This window comes from Papio anubis, chromosome 20 (assembly GCF_008728515.1).
Source record: "Papio anubis isolate 15944 chromosome 20, Panubis1.0, whole genome shotgun sequence".
Lineage (NCBI taxonomy): Eukaryota > Metazoa > Chordata > Mammalia > Primates > Cercopithecidae > Papio > Papio anubis.
This window is the reverse complement of record NC_044995.1, coordinates 21385888-21407036: the sequence shown is the minus strand read 5'-3', so window position 1 is coordinate 21407036 and position 21149 is coordinate 21385888. Positions and strand designations below refer to the sequence as shown.

Genomic DNA, 21149 nt, shown 5'->3' with positions numbered 1-21149 from the left:
CCGGAGAGATTTTGTAGGTTTAGCTGACAGGATTTGCAGAGAGATTGGATGTGGGGGTGAGGGAAAGAGAGCTCAAGGAATACCCCGAGGCGTTTGGCCCGAGCCACTACAACCACAGAGCTGCCGTTGACCCAGATGGGGATGGCAGGGAGGAATGGGTTTGGGGAACGACCAGGAGGTCAATGTGGGACTGAGCTGTCTGTGTGGAGCTGAGCCCGTGTGGAGTTGGGGTGCAGCAGCTGGATGGAAGAGGTTCAGGGGCAAGGTCTGGCTAAGACGTCGGTCAGTGGGTGGACAGGGCTCAGGCCACCAGGAGCCTTGCCCATGTACTGGGCATGGGTGGAGAAGGACCGAAGGCTGAGTTGGCTGGCATTCGGGCTGAGCGGGGTGGTGTATGGGGTATCCAGGGAAGCCACGGAGGGTAGGGAACCCATCTGTTTTGTCTGTGAGTGACAAGGGGCCCTCTCTGAATTAGGGGAAGGAAAGAACTCAACTTGGGGGATGGGACAGCCAGGGCTGGAGTCAGACCCTGACCTCCTTCCCCTGATCTCCCAACCCCAGAGTGTCCTCTGAGATCCGCTACCGAAAGCAGCCATGGAGCCTGGTGAAGTCGCTCATTGAGAAGAACTCGTGGAGCGGCATTGAAGACTATTTCCACCATCTGGGTAGGGACAGAAGGCCGGCTGGGGCATGGGTTGGGGGGTGGCCTGGCCAGGGATGGGCATCCAGAGCCCCCTCTCTTCTATGCAGAGCGAGAGCTCACCAAGGCCGAGAAGCTGTCTCTGGAGGAAGGCGGGAAGGATGCCCGGAGCTTGCTATCTGGCCTGCGGCGGCGGAAGCGGCCCCTGAGCTGGCGGGCTCACGGGGACGGGCCCCAGCACCCAGATCCTGACCCCTGTGCCCGGGCTGGCATGCACGCCTCGGGTGCGTTCCGTTGGGGCCGGGTCGGGGTGGGCGGAGGACTGGGGGCCTGGACCGGGCCCTCTGACTCCAAGCTGCTCTCCTGCAGGCTCCCTCAGCTCCCGCTTCTCTGAACCGTCTGTGGACCAGGGCCCCGGGGCAGGCATCCCCAATGCCCTGGTTCTCATCAGCATCGTGTGAGTAAGAGACAGGAGCAGTGGCCACACAGGCCTGAACCTGCCTCCTGGCTGTGTGACCTTGGGCAAGTGCATGGCCTCTCTGGGCTCTCTGCTTAAGTGGGAGCGTGGGTTTGCTCACAGCAAGGATTAGATGAAGCGATGTTTGGGATGTGTCGGTTTGTCATGGAGAAGCCTTCCCTGCTAGAAGAGCAGAGCCCGGGGGAGCTATGGGAGATCAGAGGGGCCTGACCTCACCCAAGGATCAAGGGGGGCTCTCTGGAGGAGCAGGCACACAAAGATTCTGGAATTAGGTGCACAGGGAGAAGTGTGCCTAACCAGTGAGGTCATTTATGCACGTTGCATTCTCTGTGCCCACCCCTAAGCCGGGCGATGCTGAGGACACAGCAGTGACCTTGAGGAAAAGATAGACCTGACACCAGACCAGAGTGGTCTGGGCCGGGATGGAGGATGCATGGGCAGAGGGATCAGGGCCAGGAGTGGGAAAGCCCTGGGAGGCCAGCGGCGGCTTCCTCCCAGGCCACAGCGGGCAGTCAGGATGGGCGTCCTGAGAGAGTGGAGACCATCTAGGCTGAGAAGGGCTTGGGCAGGGAGAATCCATACGCCTGCCCAGAAGCCTGCAGGAGTTGGCGGGCAGGACGCTGGGAAGAAACAGAAGCCGGATCCCGGGGTTGAGCAGACCCTGGGAGGTGAGGGTCAGGCCGGCTACGTGCTCAGCCTCTGAACCTCAGCTCTCAGCTCTCATCCAGTGAGGGGGTATGGTGCGCTCGGCCCAGAGCTGCCCAGGGTGAGGAGGGCTGGGGGTGTTGGGGGCAGGCCGGGCGGTGCTCATCTCTCTGTCTCCCCTCACTGCTGCTGCTGCAGGATCTGTGTGAGGTAGGGTCCTGAGTCCTCCCCCTGCCCTACCCACCCTGCACCCCATGCCTGTTGCAGCCTCTTCTCCCCACCCCACGCCCCCCGGCTCCCCCAGGGAGGCGACCTGGCATGGCAGTCAAGGGTATGGGCATCAGACAGGCCTGGATTTGAACCCTGACTTTCCTGCTATGGACTGTGCAACCCTGGCCTGTCTCACCCTCTCTGAGCCTCATTCTCCTCCTCTGCAATGGAGGATAGAGGTGTCCCTACAAGGTGTAGCTATATGGGGGGGTTCAGAGCATCTAGACCCCAGGAATCCTGACTTCTGACCCCTGTCCCCAGCCTTATCATCCTCATCGCCCTCAACGTCCTGCTTTTCTACCGCCTCTGGTCCCTGGAAAGGACAGCCCACACCTTTGAGTCCTGGCACAGCCTGGCCCTGGCCAAGGGGTGAGTGGGTAGCCTGGGGAAATGGGGGGGCTTGGGCACACTGGGGGAGGCTAAGGCCCTGCTCAGGCCCGGCATCCCCACAGCAAGTTCCCCCAGACGGCCACAGAGTGGGCCGAGATCCTGGCGCTACAGAAGCAGTTCCACAGCGTGGAGGTGCACAAGTGGAGGCAGATCCTGCGGGCCTCCGTGGAGCTCCTGGATGAGGTAGGAGGCGCCGCTCGGGCAGGGCCCGGGGCTACAGGGCTGTAGGGTCCTGTGTTGAAACCCCACCATGCGGCAGGCACCTCCCTTCTCCGGGTCTCAGTGTCCTCCTCTGTAAAATGAGGAAGCCACTCAGAGTCCCCACCCCACAGCATTGCAGGGGAAAGCACGGAAGTGTGAATGGAAGAAAGAATTGATTGACTCACGTCCTGGAGAAAAGTCCAGAGGCATCTCACGTTAGGCATGGCTGGGTTTGGTCACTCAATGGCAGTAAGAGTCAGTCTCGTGCTCATTCTGCCCTGTGCCCATCTCCAGGGTTGACTTCATTGGAAGCCACACTTTTCCCCCCACCGGGGACCACGGCGCTTACTCTCATTGCCTGCTGGGGTCTCAGGCCCACCCCTGACCTATCACAGCAGCCAGGGCAGGCCAGGTGTGGTCCCTCTACCCCCTACCCCCCTCTGGGGTAGCTAAGGGGTCACAGGGTCTGAAGGGGAGAGACTCTTCAAAGGATCTGAGGTCTCATCTCCAAAACACAGTGGATCCAGACACCCAGTGTAGTTCAGGGACAATGTCTACTCAGACAACCAGGTTCCAGTTCCGGTGTGTGACCTCTTGCAAGCGATTTTGCCATGGTGGCCGTGGCCGCCTCTGTGCACAGGATAATGGCTGATGCTACTTCAAAGACTGCTGCGAGGATGAGACAAGTTGACACTGGGAGTGGTGCCAGGCACACAGGAAACACTGGATGTGGGCTGGGTGTCCTGAGTGTGAGCCTAGTGCCAGGGACAAAGCAGATGCCCAATAAATTGATGTCATCACACAGCAATGCCCTCAGGCCCCAGTAGACTCAGGCCAGCAGTTGCGGTGGGTCAGAGCAAGTGTTGGGCACTGGGGAAGGTGTCGAAGTGGGAAGGCGGTTGGGAAACAGAGAGTCTGGCATTGCCTGCATTTCCAAGGCCATCAGAGCTGAAGCTGTGGGTGACGGTGAAAACCTTGTTTCATCAGACCCTTCCATATCAGAAGGCTCATCTTTAGGAGTCTCATTTCCCCCCTGAAATCAAGCTTGGGAGAGGCTCACACTGGGAAGGGTGGGGCAGGACGGGGTTGGGAGAGGATGAAGGCTGAGGCCCCATCACTCAGAGAGGGTGGGCAGGGCCCCCCATCCTGCGTTATTTTACTTTATTTTGAGACAGGGTCTCATTCTGTTGCCCAGGCTGGGGTGCAGTGGCACGATCATGGCTTATCGCTGCCTCGAACTCCTGGCTCAAGTGATCCTCCTGCCTCAGCCTCCTGAGTAGCTGGGACTATAGGCACACACCACCATGCCTGGCCAATTTAAAAATTTTTTGTAAAGAGACCAGAGTCTCACCATGTTGCCCAGGCTGGTCTCAAACTCCTGGCCTCGGGCAATCCTCCCGCCTCGGCCTCCCAAAGTCCTGGGATTGCAGGTGTGATCCACTACACCTGGCCCTGAGTTAAATTTTTATCATTTTCCTCCCTCTCAAACTGCCAAGGGTGCAGAGTTGATGTCACAGATTGGTACTCACAGTAGATGCAGACTGAGCACTTACCTGTGGCTGGGCTATTCCATTTTTTTTTTTTTTTTTTTTTTTTTTAGACTGGGTCTCTCTCTCTGTTGCCCAGGCTGGAGTGCAGTGGCATGATCTCGGCTCACTGCAAGCTCCGCCTCCCAGGTTCATGCCATTCTCCTGCCTCAGCCTCCCAAGTAGTTGGGACTACAGGCGCCCGCCACCACACCCAGCTAATTTTTTGTATTTTTTAGTAGAGACGGGGTTTCACCGTGTTAGCCAGGATGGTCCCGATCTCCTGACCTCATGATCTGCCTGCCTCGGCCTCCCAAAGTGCTGGGATTACAGATGTGAGCCACCATGCCCGGCCTGTTCTAAGTTTTAAGCATGACTGCCTTATCCCCACAGCTAGCCTTTAAGGAAGATGCTTTTGTTATCCCAGTTTTTTTGAGACAGAGTCTCAATCTGTCACCCGTGCTGGCGTGCAGTGGCGTGATCTTGCCTCACTGTAACCTCTGCCTCCCAGGTTAAAGCGATTCTCGTGCCTCAGCCTCCCAAGTAGCTGGGATTACAGGCACCTGCCACCACACCTGGCTAATTTTTGTATTTTTAGTAGAGATAGGGTTTCACCATGTTGGCCAGGCTGGTCTTGAACTCCTGACCTTAAGTGATCCACTGGTCTCGGCCTCCCAAAATGCTGGGATTATAGGCATGAGCCACTGCGCCCGGCCGTTATCCCGGTTTTATACATAGGCAGGCGGTATGAGGCATCCACAGGTTCGAGGAGCTCAGGAGCTTGCCCGAGGTCACAGATGGGGTAATGGTGACAGCTAACATGTGCTGAGCACTTAGTGTACACCGGGTTCTCAGTGCTCTTCAGAACCCTGAAATAATCCTGTGGAGCAGATGTGTTACAGACCCGTATTTCAAATGAGGGGATTTTGACTCAGGGTGGTTACAGGACGTGCCTAAGGTTAACTGAGGTAACGAGATCAGAGCCAGGATTTGAACCCAGGCCATCGGGGTGCCAGGCACACACTAAGCCCCTTCCTCTGCTGCCTCTGAGAATTTAAACTGGGTGCAGCGTGGCTGTGCTCTTTTTCACTGAGGGACCCTGGGGTGGGGCAGTATGGCCTCTAGACCATCCTCAGTTTCTCAATGGCAGGATGGGGGTGGGCGACATCACCCCCCAACCTCCAGCGTTCACCCCCAACCCTGCTCACCTCCCCCCCACAGATGAAGTTCTCGCTGGAGAAGCTGCACCAAGGCATCACAGTCTCAGATCCTCCCTTCGACACCCAGCCCCGGCCCGAAGACAGCTTTTCCTGAGGTCCCCAGCCACGCAGCTGTTCCCCCACATGGACAGATGGACACACAGAGCCTCGGCGGCCACTGCTGGCACGGTGTGAGCGCCAGGCATCTCCCACCCGCCCCTCCCGACGGCCCGACCGGGGGCTGTGCAGACGTGGGGGCCATGGAACCGAGATGCACTTTAGACCAGGGAGCTGGCCCGGCCTCTGGCAGGCCCCCCACTAACTTATTTTGCCCGGCTGAGGTTGTGGGGGGCGCCTCCTGGGGTGCACGGTTCCCTCAGCTCTGGGTTTAATGTATTATATTTATTTGGGGCTGATGGTGCCCCAATAAAGGGTCAGAAGTGGCTGTGGCTGTGCCTGTGGGGCCCTGGGAGTGGGTGGGAGCCTCCTGTTACACTCAGATCCTGCCGTGGTGGGGAGGGGACCTCTGTCTGTGTTCTGGGGCCATAGTCACTGAAACGATCTGGAATTCCCCCAGCATCTTACACAAGCTTTACATCATCTGAGGTCAACGCAGGAAGTCCGGGGACAGACTCTGGGAGCCAGAGTTCAAATCCTGCTTCCTAGCAGTGGTGTAACTGCAGCAGGTCAACCCCCTGGAGCTCCAGTGCCCTTTCCTGTGCAATGGGCGGAATGACAGTACCTGTCTCTCAGGGCTGTTAGAGGGGAGTGGTTCTCAAACTTGAGCTGCGTTCCAATCTCCTGGAGGGCTTGATGAAAAACAGACTGTGGGGCCCCTCCCTCCAAATTTCTGGTTCAGTAGGTCTGGGGCAGGGCTGGGATTCTGCCTTTATAATGAGTTCCCAGGGGATGCTCATGGTGCCATCCCAGACCACACTTTGTTTTTTTGTTTGTTTAAGTTAGGGTTTCTCTGTCGCCCAGGCTGGAGTGCAGTGGCACAAACATGGCTCACAGCAACCTCGACTTCCTGTGTTCAAGCCATCCTCTCACCTCAGCCTTCTGAGTAGCTGAGACTACAGGTGTAAGCCACCATGGCCGGCTAATTTTTTATTTCTTTTTGGAGATGGGATCTGACTATGTTGCTCAGGCTAGTCTCGAACTCCTGGCCTCAAGTGATCCCTCCTGACTCAGCTTCCCAAAGTGTTGGGATTACAGGCGTGAGCCATCATGCCCAGCCCCAGACCACACTTTGAGAACCGCTGTTACAGGTTCAAGGAGTTCATAAATGTGGCTACTTATAACAGGGCCTGGCACAGATGGAATGGAGTAAGTATTCAATAAATGTTACACTTATTGCATAAAAATAGAGGGAAAAAAGTAACTCGTGTAGTGAGTACCAAGTACGTACGTACTGAGCTCTGTGCCAAGATCTGATGTTCATTTTATTCTCACAGTGACTCCATGAGGTGGAGACAAAGATGTACACGCCTGAGGCTACCCAGCAGGGAGGCAGACTCCACGCCTGACCCCTGGGGTCTCCACATTTAGATGCAAGGTCCTAACCCCCTCAGGACCCTACCACAGCCCATTCAGGCTGAGGGTTTGTTGGATCCCTGTTTTACAGATGAGGAAATGAGCTTGGAGGCAAAGTCCCTGGTCCAGATAGAACCCAGGTCCACCTCACTGAAACCTTGTCCTGGTTCTAGAGTGAGTGTATGGGGTAAAGAGACACCTTTGGCATGTCACGCCTCTGGCTATAAGAATCATCCTAACTGATGGCTTGGGGCAGGGGACTGGGGGAGGGATTGGAGAGTGGATCAGGAGTGGCATAGGAGGCAGAGCCAGCCCCTCTTACCCTCTAGCTGTGTAATCATGGCAAGGTACCCATGCTGAGCCTCAGTCTTCTGTATCTGTAACATGGGTATAATAATATCACCTATAGGAAGAATTAAATGAGCTAATGTTAGTAAAGTGCTTAGAATGCTTAGAACAGCACCAAGCCCATACATAGTAGGTGCTCACTGAACATAGCTTATAGGGCTGTGAGGTGCCTCCTGTCCAGTGCTGAGGCCTGTCCTCCCTGTGCCTTCACCTACCATCCCCCACCAGTGGAAGGGCCCGGAACAGCAAGAGGGTTATTCTCTGCAGGGGAATTTCACAGCTCAGGAGGCGCTGGCATAAAAGTCTAGACCACAGAGGTATCGGGTGTCCCTGGCTCCCTGCCCCTCTGCCATGGTCCTGCCCCGCACCCTAGCTCCTCTTGTCTGGCAGGGCTGGGCCAGGGGGATTCTGAGACCTTACCCCACCCAGAATTGGAGGCTGGGACCTAGGTAGTGACCCTTCAGCTGAGAGTCTCACTCCCACCCTGGTCCTGACAGACCAGAACTCCCACCTCCATTTTCTCCATTTGGCAGAACCTACTGGTAGGACAGGCCACTTACCACTGCTGGGGCAGGATTCCACATCCATCCTAGGCCAGCTACATGACTGTGGGCAAGGGAGCGGCCCTCCCATCCTCAGTTTCTTCATCTGTAAAATGGGCATAATAGAACTCACTGAAGATTTGGGGCAGTAGAAGTGGGTTCAGCAAATCCCAAGGGCTTAGTGAACATTGACTTTCATTTATTTGTTTGACAAATATTGATTGAGTACCTGCAATGTGCCAGGAACAGTTCAAGGTGCAAGAGACATGGTGGTACACAAGACAGTGTCCTCACCTGGGGGATTTTTTACAATTTATTTTTATTTTTTATTTTTTAGACAGAGTCTCACTCTGTCGCCAGGCTGGAGGGCAGTGGCGTGATCTCGGCTCACTGCAACCTCCACCTCCTGGGTTCAAGCAATTCTCCTGCCTCAGCTTCCCGAGTAGCTGGAATTACAGGCACACGCCACCACGCCCAGCTAATTTTTGTATTTTTAGTAGAGATGGGGTTTCACCATGTTGGCCAGGATGGTCTCGATCTCTTGACCTCATGATCCGCCCACCTCAGCCTCCCAGCATGCTGTCATTACACGCCTGAGCTACCACACCTGGCCTTTTTTTTTTTTTTGAGAGGGAGTTTCGCTCTTGTCCAGGGATTACAGGTGCCCACCACCACTCCCGGCTAATTTTTTGGTATTTTTAGTAGAGATGGGGTTTCACCATTTTGGTCAGGCTGGTCCCGAACTCCTGCTCTCAGGTGATCTTCCCCGCCCCCCGCCCTTGGCCTCCCAAAGTGCTGGGAAGGCGACGGGTGGCTCATACCTGTAATCCCAGCATTTGGGAGGCTGATACGGACGGATCACCCGAGGGCAGGCGTTCCAGACGAGCCTGACCAACATGGTGAAACCCTGTCTCTACTGAAAAATAAAAAAAGTAGCCAGGCATGATGGTTCGCGCCTGTACTCCCAGCTGCTCCGGAGGTTGTGGCAGGAGAATCTCTTGAACCCGGGAGGCAGAGGTTGCAGTGAACCGAGATCACGCCACTGTACTTCATCCTGGGCGACAGAGCCAGACCCTGTCTAAGAAAAAAAACAAAAACAAAATGTCAGGTAGTGAGGCTGCTATGAAAAACATTCAACAAGAGTAAAGGAGGTCAAGTTAGGAGCGGGGGAGGCAGTTTGCCCTGAAGCGACACAAGACCTAACGAAGGTGACATTGGAGCCATGGAGGCGGAGGGAGAGTGGCGGGGCAGCAGGAAGAGCAGGGGTAGAGGGGAGGGCAGGGGCCAAGGTCCCGAGGCAGGAATGGGTTCCCTGTGTTGGGAACAGCAGGAGGGCCTGAACAGCCAGAGTGGAGTGGGAGGAAAGAGGGGTAGAAGGTGACATCAGGGACATAAAGGGGTGCAGGGGATTGAAGGGGTCATCCTCCTGAAACAGCACCTCCAGACCCCCGGGGCTGCTTCTGCCCAGGGTGCCCCGCCTGCTTGGGTGAGGTCTGGATTGTAGCTGTAGTCTTAGCTTGACGGCCCCCACCTTCCTCTAATGCCTATTTGGGGGTCCCTGCACAGTGACCCTCAGGCCTGGATATCAGGGCTCTGAGGGGAGATCACTTGGAGGTTCGCTTCCTTGAACTCCTGAGGATGACCTCCATGATTTGAAATCGGAAACCCGGCCCCCAAACTGCGCTCCAAGTCCTCTTGTGACTCTGGGGGTGACCTTTCCAGACTCCCTGGGAAGGTGGCGGGGTGGTCCTCAGAGCCCCAGCGGAGTCGGAGACACCCGGACCATCCGCCGCGTTCCCAGAAGTCGCTGTCCCTGCGCCACCCGGAGAGGCCCGTGCAGCGGCCGCTTCCCGGGCCGCTGCGGCAAAGGCTGGGCGACCGCGCCCTCCCCCCGCGGTGATTCATCCCGCCCCCTCCCTCTCCTCCCTCCTCCCTCCCTAGGCCGCCGCCGCCGTCGCTGCAGTGCGCAGGAGACCGCGGTCCGCGCCCGAGCGCGCCCGAGCCGAAGCGGGACCTGGGTCGGTGCACCTAGCGGATGTGCCCGGCTGTGCGCGCCAGCGCAGCAGCCCGAGCAGCGGCCGCCGCCCGCGCGGCGGGGATGCCCGGACGCCGGGCCCCGGGGCTGGGCCCCCGGCGGTAACCGGAGCGGGGGGGCCGCGCCCCCCCTCTTCCCCCCTCGCCGGTCCCAGAGCCGCAGCTGCTGCGCCCGCGCGCTCCCGGGGACATTCTAACCGCCGCCGGGTCCCGCCGCCTCTCGCCCGGCTATTAATACCGGCGGCCCGGGAGGGGGGCGCAGCACGCGCCGCGCAGCTATGGGGAGGCTGCTGGCCTTAGTGGTCGGCGCGGCACTGGGTGAGTGCACAGGGGGCGCGCGCGGCCGGGGGCACCGCGGGGTCGCTTGGTGGGGCGGCGGGAGTGGCGCTCGGGACTCGGGGCAGCCGCGCGAGGGCCGCCCCCGGCCCAACCCCGGGCCCCGCCAAGTCAGCTTCAGAAGTTGTGCGCGCGGGAGCCGGGCTTGGGGAGGGCGGTGGAGGTGCGGGTGGGCTCCAGCGGGCGGGGGCCGGGCTGGCACAGCCTCGCGGCTGCAGGCGCCCAGCCGGGGGCGAGAAAACGCGGAGTCAGCTGCTCCCGTAGCCCCACAGGCTGCAATGTGACACCCACAGCCGCGGGAGGGGGGTGGGGGGAAGGCGGCGCCCGGAGACTGGGACAGGAAAGACGGAGGGACAGGGAGAGATGGAGACGGGAGGAAGGGGGCGAGAGACAGAGAAGGACTCAGAGCGCACCTGAGTGGTCCGCTGGGAGGCTGGGGACGTGGGGGTCAAGGGGGAGACGGAGACAGAGAGAGGGATATTGGAGACAGAGAGAGAGAAAGAAAAAGAAGGAGAGTTAAGAGACTGAGCGCGATGGAGAAAGGGAAACTTGAGAGAGGCAGAAGGAGATGGAGAGAAGAGAGAGGGAGATGGGGGTGCCCGTGAACACCGGGAGAGAATCTGGCATGGAGTTTTAAAAGGGATAGACGTGGAAAGGTGGAAAGGGATTAGGAGAGGTCTCCTTCTGAGCCCAGAGAGTGGACACAAAGTGGAGGGACCTTCAGAGAGACCCCTGAGAGGGACAAAGATGGGAGGGACTGAGACAGAGGCCCTCAGGGAGTCTGAAAGGGACCGCAGCAGGGGCGGATGGATGAGAAGTCCTGAGGATCAGGAGACAAGGACAGCACAGGGCTGCAGCAGAAGAGACACCGCGTTAGCTACAGAGTGCTGGGAGGCAGGAAGGAGGTGCCAGGTAAGAGAGTGAAGGAATTCTAAGACTGGAATTCCATGGGGTGCAAAGTCCCTGGGGCAGGAGAGAGCTCAGGAAAGCTTTGAGTAGTGGATGAGGTTGGGGTGGGAAGAGCTCTAGAGGCGAGGACCCTGGGGAAGAGGGGATGATGGAAGCAGGAGAGGCTGGGGAGGGGATGGCTCACACAGGGGCTTGTGGGGCTGGGAAGAGGGGCTGAGTGTGGATCAGCCCCAATTCCAGTGCCCACCTCCCCACAATCCCCCACCCCCAGACCTTCTTTTCTCCCAACCCATTTCTCCTGGAGCTAGCTGGTTTTGCAATTTAATGGTGAAAACGACTGCCACCTTGAACTTCTAACTTAGCTGGAAGTGTCATTCTACCACCTAGGTGCTTGGGTTCCTCCAGCAAGGGACTTTCTGAGGAAGGGGCACTCGGGTAGCAAGAAGTCTGAGTTACTGGCAACGATGACAGTCCCTATGGGGCCTCCCATGTAAAAGGCCCTACCTAATGTATGAAAATGGGCCCAGCCAATGCTGGAAGCAGAGGACCATTTCTTTCAACAAGAGAGAGGGAAACTGAGACCCAGAGACGAATGACTTGCTGAGGTCACACAGTGAGTGACAGGGCTTAGCCTGGCATCCAGTCTCGTCTGCTGGTAATCATTGAGGGGGGAACAGATGGTTTGTGAGGGGTCTGGCATTGCTTAGGGCAATGGGTGCCTCTGCCTGACCTGAGCCTGCTGTCCCCACAGTGTCCTCAGCCTGGGGGGGCTGCGTGGAGGTGGACTCGGAGACCGAGGCCGTGTATGGGATGACCTTCAAAATTCTTTGCATCTCCTGCAAGCGCCGCAGCGAGACCACCGCTGAGACCTTCACCGAGTGGACCTTCCGCCAGAAGGGCACTGAGGAGTTTGTCAAGGTGTGCGGGTGCCGGGCACAGGTGTGGGATGGCGGGAATCCGCGTGTGGGAGGCAGTGGGGCTGGATCTCAGGGAGGGGGCTTGTTTGTTTGTTTTAATAATATGCTGTGATTGCTGACCTGGATTCAGATTCTGGCTCTGCCAGTGGCCTGCTGGTGACCTTGGCCGAATCAGTGAGCCTCTCTGAAAGTCAGTTTCCTCCTCAGTAAAGATGGGGTGGCAGTGGTCTCTAGCCCATAGGTTTGCGTGAGGACCGAATGCATTGACGCACCTGGCACATGGTTGGCACGAAATAAATGTCAATGGACTTATTTGGCACCAGCAAACAATGTCTCGGATAGTCATTACAGAGGGAAGACAGAACTTTTTTCTTTTTTTTTTAACCTCCTTTGAAATACGTGTGTATTTTGCATTACATATGGGAGAGGGAACCATAAACTTCAATGACGTGCTGGAGAATTGGGGTCTCCAGCTGCGGGGATCAGACTGCCCTGTCCCTGCTGGAGGAGTGTATCTGGTGGCTGGGAAAGAACTGCAGAGAATGATGGCCTAGAGGCCAGATGGGGCTTGAGAGGATGACTGAGGAACGTGTGTGTGCACATGTGCATCTCGGTTGGAGGCAAAAGTGGGGTCTGGATGACTCCAGGCATGATCCTAGCCCCCGCCCCCCCACCCCTGTGCCCTCTCTGCCTGAGGTCAAGGCGTCTGAGCCCATCTATGTACCATCTGTGTCTGTGGGTGTCACGGCAGGGGAGAGAATCAGGGTCAGGTGAGGGAAGAGAGGCCCAGGCAGCGACACCTCCCCCTCCCTGGCTACCCCTAGATCCTGCGCTATGAGAATGAGGTGTTGCAGCTGGAGGAGGACGAGCGCTTCGAGGGCCGTGTGGTGTGGAACGGCAGCCGGGGCACCAAGGACCTGCAGGATCTGTCTATCTTCATCACCAACGTCACCTACAACCACTCGGGCGACTACGAGTGCCACGTCTACCGCCTGCTCTTCTTCGAAAACTACGAGCACAACACCAGCGTTGTCAAGAAGATCCACATTGAGGTAGTGGACAAAGGTGAGTTGGGCGCTGCCTGCCCCTTTGCCGTCACCCACCGGCGAGCCAGATGGAGGGACAGATGGCAGGTAGCGGACAGGACAGGCTGGCTCTGTGCCTGGCCAGCCATCCGCCCACAGCAGCGGGCTGGGGGAAGAGGGGAGCAGCCTCTCCCGCCCACTCCAGCTCTGGCCTTTGTTTCCCTCCAGCCCACGGAGAGGTCAAAGCATGCATCTCCCCCACAGATGCTCCGGGTACAGAACCCAGCTCTGTCACCTGTGCTGCATGATCTCTGGCAGGTGCCTTCTGTCTCTGAGCCAAAGGGTTGTCCTGGGCTCGCCCAGGATAATAATCTGATGTGTTTCTCGGGGTGTAGTTTGAGCCATTATACCATCACGGGCGTCATGAGGATTGAGCAACTGCAGGCACATGCCCGGCTTCCAGCAGAGCCTTGCACGTGGTGGTGAGGGTGGCGGTTCTTACTGTTTGAGTAACTCAGCCCTGCTGCCCTCTGTCGTGATGAGACAAGAGAGCGTGCCACCTAGAGCAGAGTTCCGCACACCCCTCTGCACTCCTGCCACAGGGGAGCCGCGCTGGCCTGCAGAGTCTCACTCAACACCTCTGAGGCGGGCCCAGGGGTCCTTTCTAAAACTCTCAGGTGAGGCAGTGTGGGGCCACAGGTGTGGGGCCCACCCTCTGAGCAGCAAGGATCTACAGCGCTTTCGGATGCCTCATCATTTTGCCTTAGCCGCCCTGGACCCCTTGTTTGAGGGAGGTCCACCCCTTCTCTGAACCATCTTCTGCTCAGCATCAATTGCAATTGTCCAGGGCCCTGTGGCCACTGGCTTAGAGGCAGGGAGATAGCCCAGGTTTGAACCAGCTACAAGCCGTGGCAAGAAGGTCTCTTGGCACACACATCCTCACGGGCAACATGCACTGCTTGTCTTTTCCGTGAGATGGATGCCAGCCTCAGTGCCTTACAAGGAGTTCCTTAGTGAATCCTCTCCCCACCCTTGGGATAGGGGCTCTTCCTATCCCCATTTTACAGATGAGAAAACCACGGCTCAGGGAGGGAAAGTTATGTGGCCAAAGTCATGTGATCGGGAGCTGGACTTGAACCCAGAGGAGCTTGGGTGACTGTGTTTCCGTTCTTGGCATGATTCACTGTACTCTGTGATCAGCCAGAGCCTGTGGGTTTCTTTTTATAATGAGCATTTTTACGTTTATTGTCAAAGCGGTGTAGCCAAATGCAATTCAGCAGGCATGTCTGAGCCATTCTGGTGTTCGTCATGCTGCTGGGGGGTGGGGGTCAGCCGCAGACGTGGACGATGGAGCCCCGCCCGCGGAGTTGCTGTGACAAAGACGCCCCTGGTACTGGGGCTTTACAAAACCTGTTATTGCTCTTGCAAATCTGTAGAGGTGAGATGGGAGAGGGTGGGAGGCCCCAGGGCACTGTTCAGCCACCTAGGTGCTTTCCATCTTGTTATTGGCAATTGGCCAGGGTGTTGTGTCCTCTGTACACCATGACCCAGTAGAGCCTCTCTTTTTTTTTTTTTTAATTTACATTTTTATTTTTTGATACAGAGTTTTGCTCTTGGTGCCCAGGCTGGAGTGCAATGGTGTGCTCTCGGCTCACTGCAACCTCCACCTCCCGGGTTCAAGTGATTCTCCTGCTTTGGCCTCCTGAGTAGCTGGGATTACAGGCATGCGCCACCACGCCCAGCGAATTTTTGTATTTTTAGTAGATATGGGGTTTCCCCACATTGGCCAGGCTGGTCTCGAACTCCTGATCTTAGGTGATGATCCACCTGCCTTGGCCTCCCAAAGTGCTGGGATTACAGGCATGAGCCACTGCACCCGGCCTGAGCCTCTCTTTTTTAGGATTGTCCACTGTTATCACACTACATCCCAGAGCCCGTATTTTTACCAGCATTTACCGTTGTATGCAGTTCCTTATGTTGGCCCTGCAGAGTTTGTTTTCTGCACTATCCACCCAGTTCTAGTGTTTTTTACTCACCATATGTAGTATTGCCTTTTAAACATCACCCACTATATTATAGTATTTTATATTACCCACTATAGTATATTTTATATTACACAATATATTATACTCATAATATTGCCAAACACAGCAGTTTTTTTGTTTTTTGTTAAAGAGAGACCAAGTCTCACTCTGTTGCCCAGGCTGGGATACTGTGGCATAATCATAGCCCACTGCAGCCTCAAACTCCCCAAATCCAGCGATCCTCCTGCTTGAGCCTCCCAAGTAGCTGGGACTACAGGTGTGAGTCACTATGCCCAGCTCTCTCTCTCTATATATATATGTCTTTTTTTTGTAGAGACTGGATCTTGCTATGTTGCCCAGGATGGTCTTGAACTCCTGGCCTCAAACAATCTTCCCTCCTTAGCCGCCGTTAAGTGCTGGGATTACAGGAGTGAGCCTCCACACCTGGCCTGCAGTATTTTTATTATAATCCATCATGCTAGAGTATTTTTAACATTCCCCACCATGGTGGGTATTTTTATTATCCACCATGCTATGCTATAGTATTTTAAAAATCAATCCTATTGTAGCATTTAAAAATATTCCATTCTATACTATACTATATTCATCATCACCCCGATACTACAGTATTTTTAACATGACTCACTGTGCTACTGTATTTTTTCATTACCCACAATACCACAATATTACTGTATTTGTTAGCACTGCCTGCCATTCCTTATTATTATTATTTTTGTGATGGAGTCTCGCTCTGTCACCCAGGCAGGCTGCAGTGCAGTGGCACAATCTCGGCTCACCGCACCTCCCGGGCTCAAGCGATTCTCCTGCCTCAGCCTCCCAAGTAGGTGGGATTACAGGTGCACTCCACCATGCCCAGCTAATTTTTGTACTTGTAGTAGAGACGGGGTTTTACCATGTTGGCCAGGCTGGTCTCGAACTCCTGACCTCAGGTGATCACCCGCCTCAGCCTCCCAAAGTGCTGTGATTACAGGTGTGAGCTACCGTGCCCGGCCTATTATTATTATTTTGAGTCAGAGTCTCACTCTGTCGCCTAGGCTGGAGTGCCGTGGCACGATCTTGGCTCATTGCAGCCTTCACCTCCCGGGTTCAAGCGATTCTCCTGCTTCAGCCTCCGAAGTAGCTGGGATTACGGGTGCATGCCACCATGCCTGGCTAATTCTTTTTTAGTTTTAGTACAGATGGGGTTTCGCTATGTAGACCAGGCTGGTCTTGAACTCCTGGCCTCCATTGATTCACCCACCTTGGCCTCCCAAAATGCTGGGATGACACATGGGAGCCACCACACTGACCTTTTTATTATTTTTATCCACTATCTCGCTGCAGTTTCAGTATTGCCTATCAACCTCTATTGCCTCCTGGTAATGACCCCTGAGGAACGAGCCATGTCATTTCCATAGGAGGAGGCGACGGGTCATGGTGGTGAGAACTTCACTGACCTGCAAGAAGTGAAGAAGATGCTGGGAAGCTGCTGGGGGCTGCCCACCGGTGGTAGGAGCAGGCAGATGGGGACCCATGGGGGCAGGAATCCTATTTTGGATCCACACAACATGAGTGGAAAATGCCTTGAGGCGCAGCAGCGTCTGAGGCGGGTGAGAAATCCGGCCTGCAGAGTCGCGGCTGGCCTTCAGATCTGCGGGCTGCCTGTGAGATGCCATGTTACCTAAACCCATTTGGGCACTGAGTTCCAGGAGCGGGGGCATGAATTCCGATGATGGGGCTTTATCCGGTGTGCATCCAGCTCAGAGTGGTTCCTGAGGCCAGCCACTGTGGGCAGCCAGGATGCGCTTGTCCTTGAGGTTTTCCGAGGCATCAAGGAGATGGTTGGATAAAGAATTTAGCACAGAGCTTGACTGACAGCAGGTCACTACATGAGACACACTAATAATGTCTGTGGAGGCCGGGTGCAGTGGCTCATGCCTGTCATCCCAGCACTTTGGTGGGAAGATTTCTTGAGGCCAGGAGTTCAAGACCAGCCTGAGCAATACAGCGAGACCTCATCTCTACTAAAAAAAAAAAAAAAAAAAAAAGGAAAAAATTCACGGAGCCTGGTGGTGCACACTTGTAGTCCCCACTGCTCAGGAGGCTGAGGCAGGAGATTGCTTGAGCTCAGGAGTTCCAGGCTGCAGTGAGCTATGACTGCATCACTGCACTCCAGCCTGGGCAATAGAGCAAGACCCTGTCTCTTATAAAAATAAAGAAGTCTGTTGAAAAGAATGAATGAAGGAAGGAAGGAAGGAATGAGAAGGAAACCCTGTCCCAGCTCCTCCCACAGGGAAGCTGGGGCAGGCAGGGGGAGCATCCAGCCCCACTCCCTCCCTCACTCTGGCCCAGAAAGCACTGGTGCCATCTGCACAGGGTGGAGCCACAGAAAGTGCCCCACTCGCAGCAGAGGGAGGCCATTTGAGGACAGCAGGGAAAATGGGATCTCAGCCATCCAGGAGGGGGCCAGAGATGTGGAATGGACACCTAGGAAATCCAGCTGAGGACACCAGAGTGGCCTTTGACTCTGGTCCCCTGGCTGAACGCGTTCCCTTTACAGTTTAAATTTAGGCTCAAGGAGAAGCTGGCAATTGGCGGGGCCAGTGCTGTAGAGAGAATGTAGAGTTTCCGGAAAATAGCCAGCACTTCAGCAGTGCTGACTATGTGCCCATCCAAGCATGTTACGGATGTTAACTCATTTCCTCTCCCAGCAACCCTGTGAGAGGGTCTGCGTATTCCCACCTCCATTTTACAGAGGCTCAGAGAGGTGCAGTCCTTTGCCTGAGGTCACACAGCTAGTAAGAGGCAGAGCCGGGATTTGAACCCTGGCAGTCTGGCCCCAGAGCCCTGGCTGTTAACCATTAGGCTTTACTGCCCCAGTTATAATAATAATAACATTCATAAAAGTGAACCTTCATTGAATGCTATTTATAGATCAAGCACTATTCTAATGATTTTAAAGCATATTTAATTCTCACAGCACTCTGATGAAGGAAGTATTAATTCTACAATTGAAGAAACAGGCGGCTGGGCGCGGTGGCTCAAGCCTGTAATCCCAGCACTTTGGGAGGCCGAGACGGGTGGATCATGAGGTCAGGAGATCGAGACCATCCTGGCTAACCCGGTGAAACCCCGTCTCTACTAAAAAATACAAAAAACTAGCCGGGCGAGGTGGTCGGCGCCTGTAGTCCCAGCTACTCGGGAGGCTGAGGCAGGAGAATGCCTAAACCTGGGAGGCGGAGCTTGCAGTGAGCTGGAGATCCGGCCACTGCACTCCAGCCTGGGCGACAGAGCTGCAGACCCTGGGCTCCCCAAAAAAAGAAACAGAGGCCCAGAACACTGAGTCACTTGCCCAAGGTCACACGGCTGGCCAGTGGCAGAGCCAGCCTTTGAACCTGAGCCTTCTGGTTGCAGAGCTACGGCTTTTAGGCACTGTGCTGAGGGCCTCTGGAATGACACAGATGTGCCCTCGAGTTACACAGGGAGGCAGGTTGAGGGTGACGTCCACCAGGCCCACCCAAGGCTGGGCATTAATAATCACAGTGCATACACCAGGCCCAGGGAGGTCGAGCCACTTGCCCAAGCTCACACAGCAAGCTCACAGCACACTCAGGCTGTCATGCAGTCTGGGCTACCCCTTTAACCCTGCCTGGCCCCTGCAGCCAACAGAGACATGGCATCCATCGTGTCTGAGATCATGATGTATGTGCTCATCGTCGTGTTGACCATATGGCTCGTGGCAGAGATGGTTTACTGCTACAAGAAGATCGCTGCCGCCACGGAGACTGCTGCACAAGAGAACGCGTGAGTGGGGTGGCTGCGAGGAGTGAGGGCACACAGGGCAGCTTCGCACTTGCCAGAGAGGAACACCCGGAGCCCGGCGGGGAGGAGGCAGTGGAGAGGCCCAGGGCGCCATCTCTCAGCACCACCCAGAGGGGAGCGCTCCCTGTCAGACATGGGATAGGGGTGTCAGACCCAGTCCCTTCCTCCCTCAAACCCAGGAGCCCAGGCTCCCAGCCAGATTCCTCAGAGACCCTGAGGAGTCCAGCCGTAGCCCCCTCCTCTAACTAAGGAGCCCTGTGTACTTGGGGTGGAGCCCGCTACCTTCCCCCATCCCCTGGGGGTTGGGTCGGTCTGATAATGGGGTCACTGTATACCTGGCCTTTCCCCCACAGCTCGGAATACCTGGCCATCACCTCCGAAAGCAAAGAGAACTGCACGGGCGTCCAGGTGGCCGAATAGCCCCGGTAAGGCGGATGGGCGGGCAGAGGAGAAGGGGATTGGGAGGGGCCAAAGTCCCCCAGGTCCCTAATTCCCCCTCTCTTGCTCACCTTCAGGCCCTGGGCCCCGCCTCAAGGAAGAGCCAGCCCTAATGGGGACTCTCCAGGCACCGCCTGCGCCCAGTGTGGGGGTGGCCACTCCTGGGCCGGAGAAAGCCTGAGTCCTGCCGACGGAGCCGCTGGGGTGGGAGGGGCAGGGGGATTGGCTCGCACCCCCGCCTTGGCCTCCTCCAGCTCCTGCCCCGCCGGCCGCGCACCGCCATGCATGATGGGTAAAGCAATACTGCCGCTGCCCCCACCCTGCTTCTGCTGCCTGTTTGGGGAGGGGGGCGGTGAGGTGGGGGCAGCGGCCCCGCACCCCTCCTCCTTGCTGATTTGCACACATTGGCCGCTTCAGACATGCACTTCTGGGGCCAGCCCCTCCCCGCCTCCTCCCTGCCCGGCGGCAGGGATCGCGATGATGGGCTGGAGCAGTCTGGGGCAGGGGTTTCTGGGACCCACTCCGACTCCCCTTCCCCGGCATCATTTCCTCTCCCGCTTCCTCCGGCTGGACCTGGGGTCCCCCCTCCCTGTAATGCACTCCTGCCCCGGCCCAACCTCGCCCTCTCTCACCAGCCTTGAACTGTGGCCACCTAGAAAGGGGCCCTTTCAGCCTCGTCTCTCTTTACAGAAGTAGTTTTGTTCATGAAATAAAGACTCTTGGACTTGATGCATAGTTTCGATTGTGAGCCCCGTCACCTTCCCCCCATCCCCGTCCCCGAATCCTAAAGCCCGCTTTCCAGGGACCCTACCCGAGGGCCCACAGGTGAAGACACTAATGTCTGATCTGTGTCGGGGTTGGGGGAGCCATTCGCTCAGCGGGGACCATGAGGGGTGAGGGAGAGTAGAACGGAGCCAGGAAGCGAGGGGGTGCTGTGGAGGGAAGAGAATGGAGGCTGATGCTGGGGTGCAGGGGTGGCATGGGGTGTGCGGTGTGCCCAGCAGTGTGGGTCTCTGGAGAGGTGGGTGCTGGGGAGAAGGAGAGGGAAGGAGAGACAGGTATGGATGGAAAAGCAGAGGAAGCCAGGCTAAACCAGCGTGTCCCAGTGAGGGGCCCTGGGCTGAGTGGAGGAAATGGGTGCGGTGGAGATGGGTTTGGCTGGGCACAGCGGGCACGTGTGGGTAAGCGGGTGGGGCCGGTTGTGCGGGAGGCCTATCTGGAGCAAGCAGCGGAGGCTGACTGTGTCCGGCGTGTGGTTGAGCACGGGCAGGTGTCTGGCAGTGACCCTGCGCGTCTGGTGTTTACCTGGCCCTGGGTCTGACGTGGACCGCGCCTGGCTGCTGGCGGGACAGTGTGTTATCTGCCTGCGGACGCTTCCGGCCACTTGGTCTGGGCCTCTGCCCTTAGCGCTGTGTTTTCCGGGCCAAGCCCCCCATCCCCCCCATCTAGTGCTAGGACTTTCTGGCTCCAGAGGTCACTGCGGCCGGGCGGAGGCTGCCAAAGCAAACCAGCCCCGTGACTTGTAGGAAGGCAGCGGGGGAGGGGCCGGGGGAGGATGAGCAGGGCAGGCGGGAGAGGCTGGGGCTGGGGTCGGGGCCCAGGAATTGAGCAGGGAAGTAGGCAGAGGTGCAGCAAGTGGCGGGCGCAGCCTGGACCTGGGGCTGGAGAGTGCAGACAGGCCGAGGGGGAAGGGGTCACCGGGTGGGGATGGAGTGGGCTTAGGGCAACTGGGGCCCTCCATCTGATCTCTTCTGGTCACACCCCCACCCTTCAGCCTGCACTTTCTCCCTAAACCCCCAGTCGTCAGCCAGGCGTGTCCCTGTTCCCACACCCCCGCAGACAGGCACACCTGGGTCCCCCTGGAAGTCCAAG

General features: G+C 56.9%; 2 protein-coding genes and 1 long non-coding RNA gene across 11 annotated transcripts in view; 2 read left to right on the top strand and 1 right to left on the bottom strand.

The window, feature by feature from the left end:
- The window catches only part of GRAMD1A (GRAM domain containing 1A), a 31949-nt gene extending 26157 nt beyond the window's left edge, over positions 1-5792 (top strand). For 3 of the 6 annotated variants that reach the window (XM_021930993.2, XM_021930996.2, XM_021930997.2), the window contains 7 exons: positions 562-665; positions 751-924; positions 1010-1097; positions 1962-1973; positions 2295-2402; positions 2486-2606; positions 5372-5792. In XM_021930993.2, the coding sequence (XP_021786685.1) occupies positions 562-665; positions 751-924; positions 1010-1097; positions 1962-1973; positions 2295-2402; positions 2486-2606; positions 5372-5464 (700 nt within the window). In that variant the 3' untranslated portion in view covers positions 5465-5792. The remainder of the gene's footprint in view (positions 1-561; positions 666-750; positions 925-1009; positions 1098-1961; positions 1974-2294; positions 2403-2485; positions 2607-5371) is intronic. The other 3 variants (XM_031659662.1, XM_021930998.2, XM_031659663.1) reach the window with 2 other exon arrangements.
- Positions 5793-6510: 718 nt separating this feature from the next.
- On the bottom strand, positions 6511-8745 carry LOC108583269. 3 transcript variants are annotated; one of them, XR_004180332.1, is made up of 4 exons: positions 8594-8745; positions 8002-8066; positions 7791-7878; positions 6511-7285 (listed from the first exon to the last, which is right to left on the bottom strand). It is a non-coding gene; the product is annotated as an uncharacterized LOC108583269 (long non-coding RNA). The 3 variants fall into 3 exon arrangements; XR_001897696.3 differs by having other exon boundaries at positions 7791-8066; XR_004180331.1 differs by lacking the exon at positions 8002-8066.
- A 993-nt stretch (positions 8746-9738) lies between these two features.
- Positions 9739-20006, top strand: SCN1B (sodium voltage-gated channel beta subunit 1). 2 transcript variants are annotated; one of them, XM_003915317.3, is made up of 6 exons: positions 9739-10124; positions 11803-11969; positions 12793-13033; positions 18680-18821; positions 19193-19264; positions 19355-20006. In XM_003915317.3, exons 1-5 carry the CDS (start codon positions 10085-10087, stop codon positions 19257-19259), a joined length of 657 nt encoding a protein of 218 aa, XP_003915366.1. In that variant the 5' UTR covers positions 9739-10084; the 3' UTR covers positions 19260-19264; positions 19355-20006. The 2 variants fall into 2 exon arrangements, with proteins under 2 accessions (XP_003915366.1, XP_009192390.1); XM_009194126.3 differs by lacking the exon at positions 9739-10124 and adding an exon at positions 10489-11054.
- The last annotated feature ends 1143 nt before the right edge of the window (positions 20007-21149 follow it).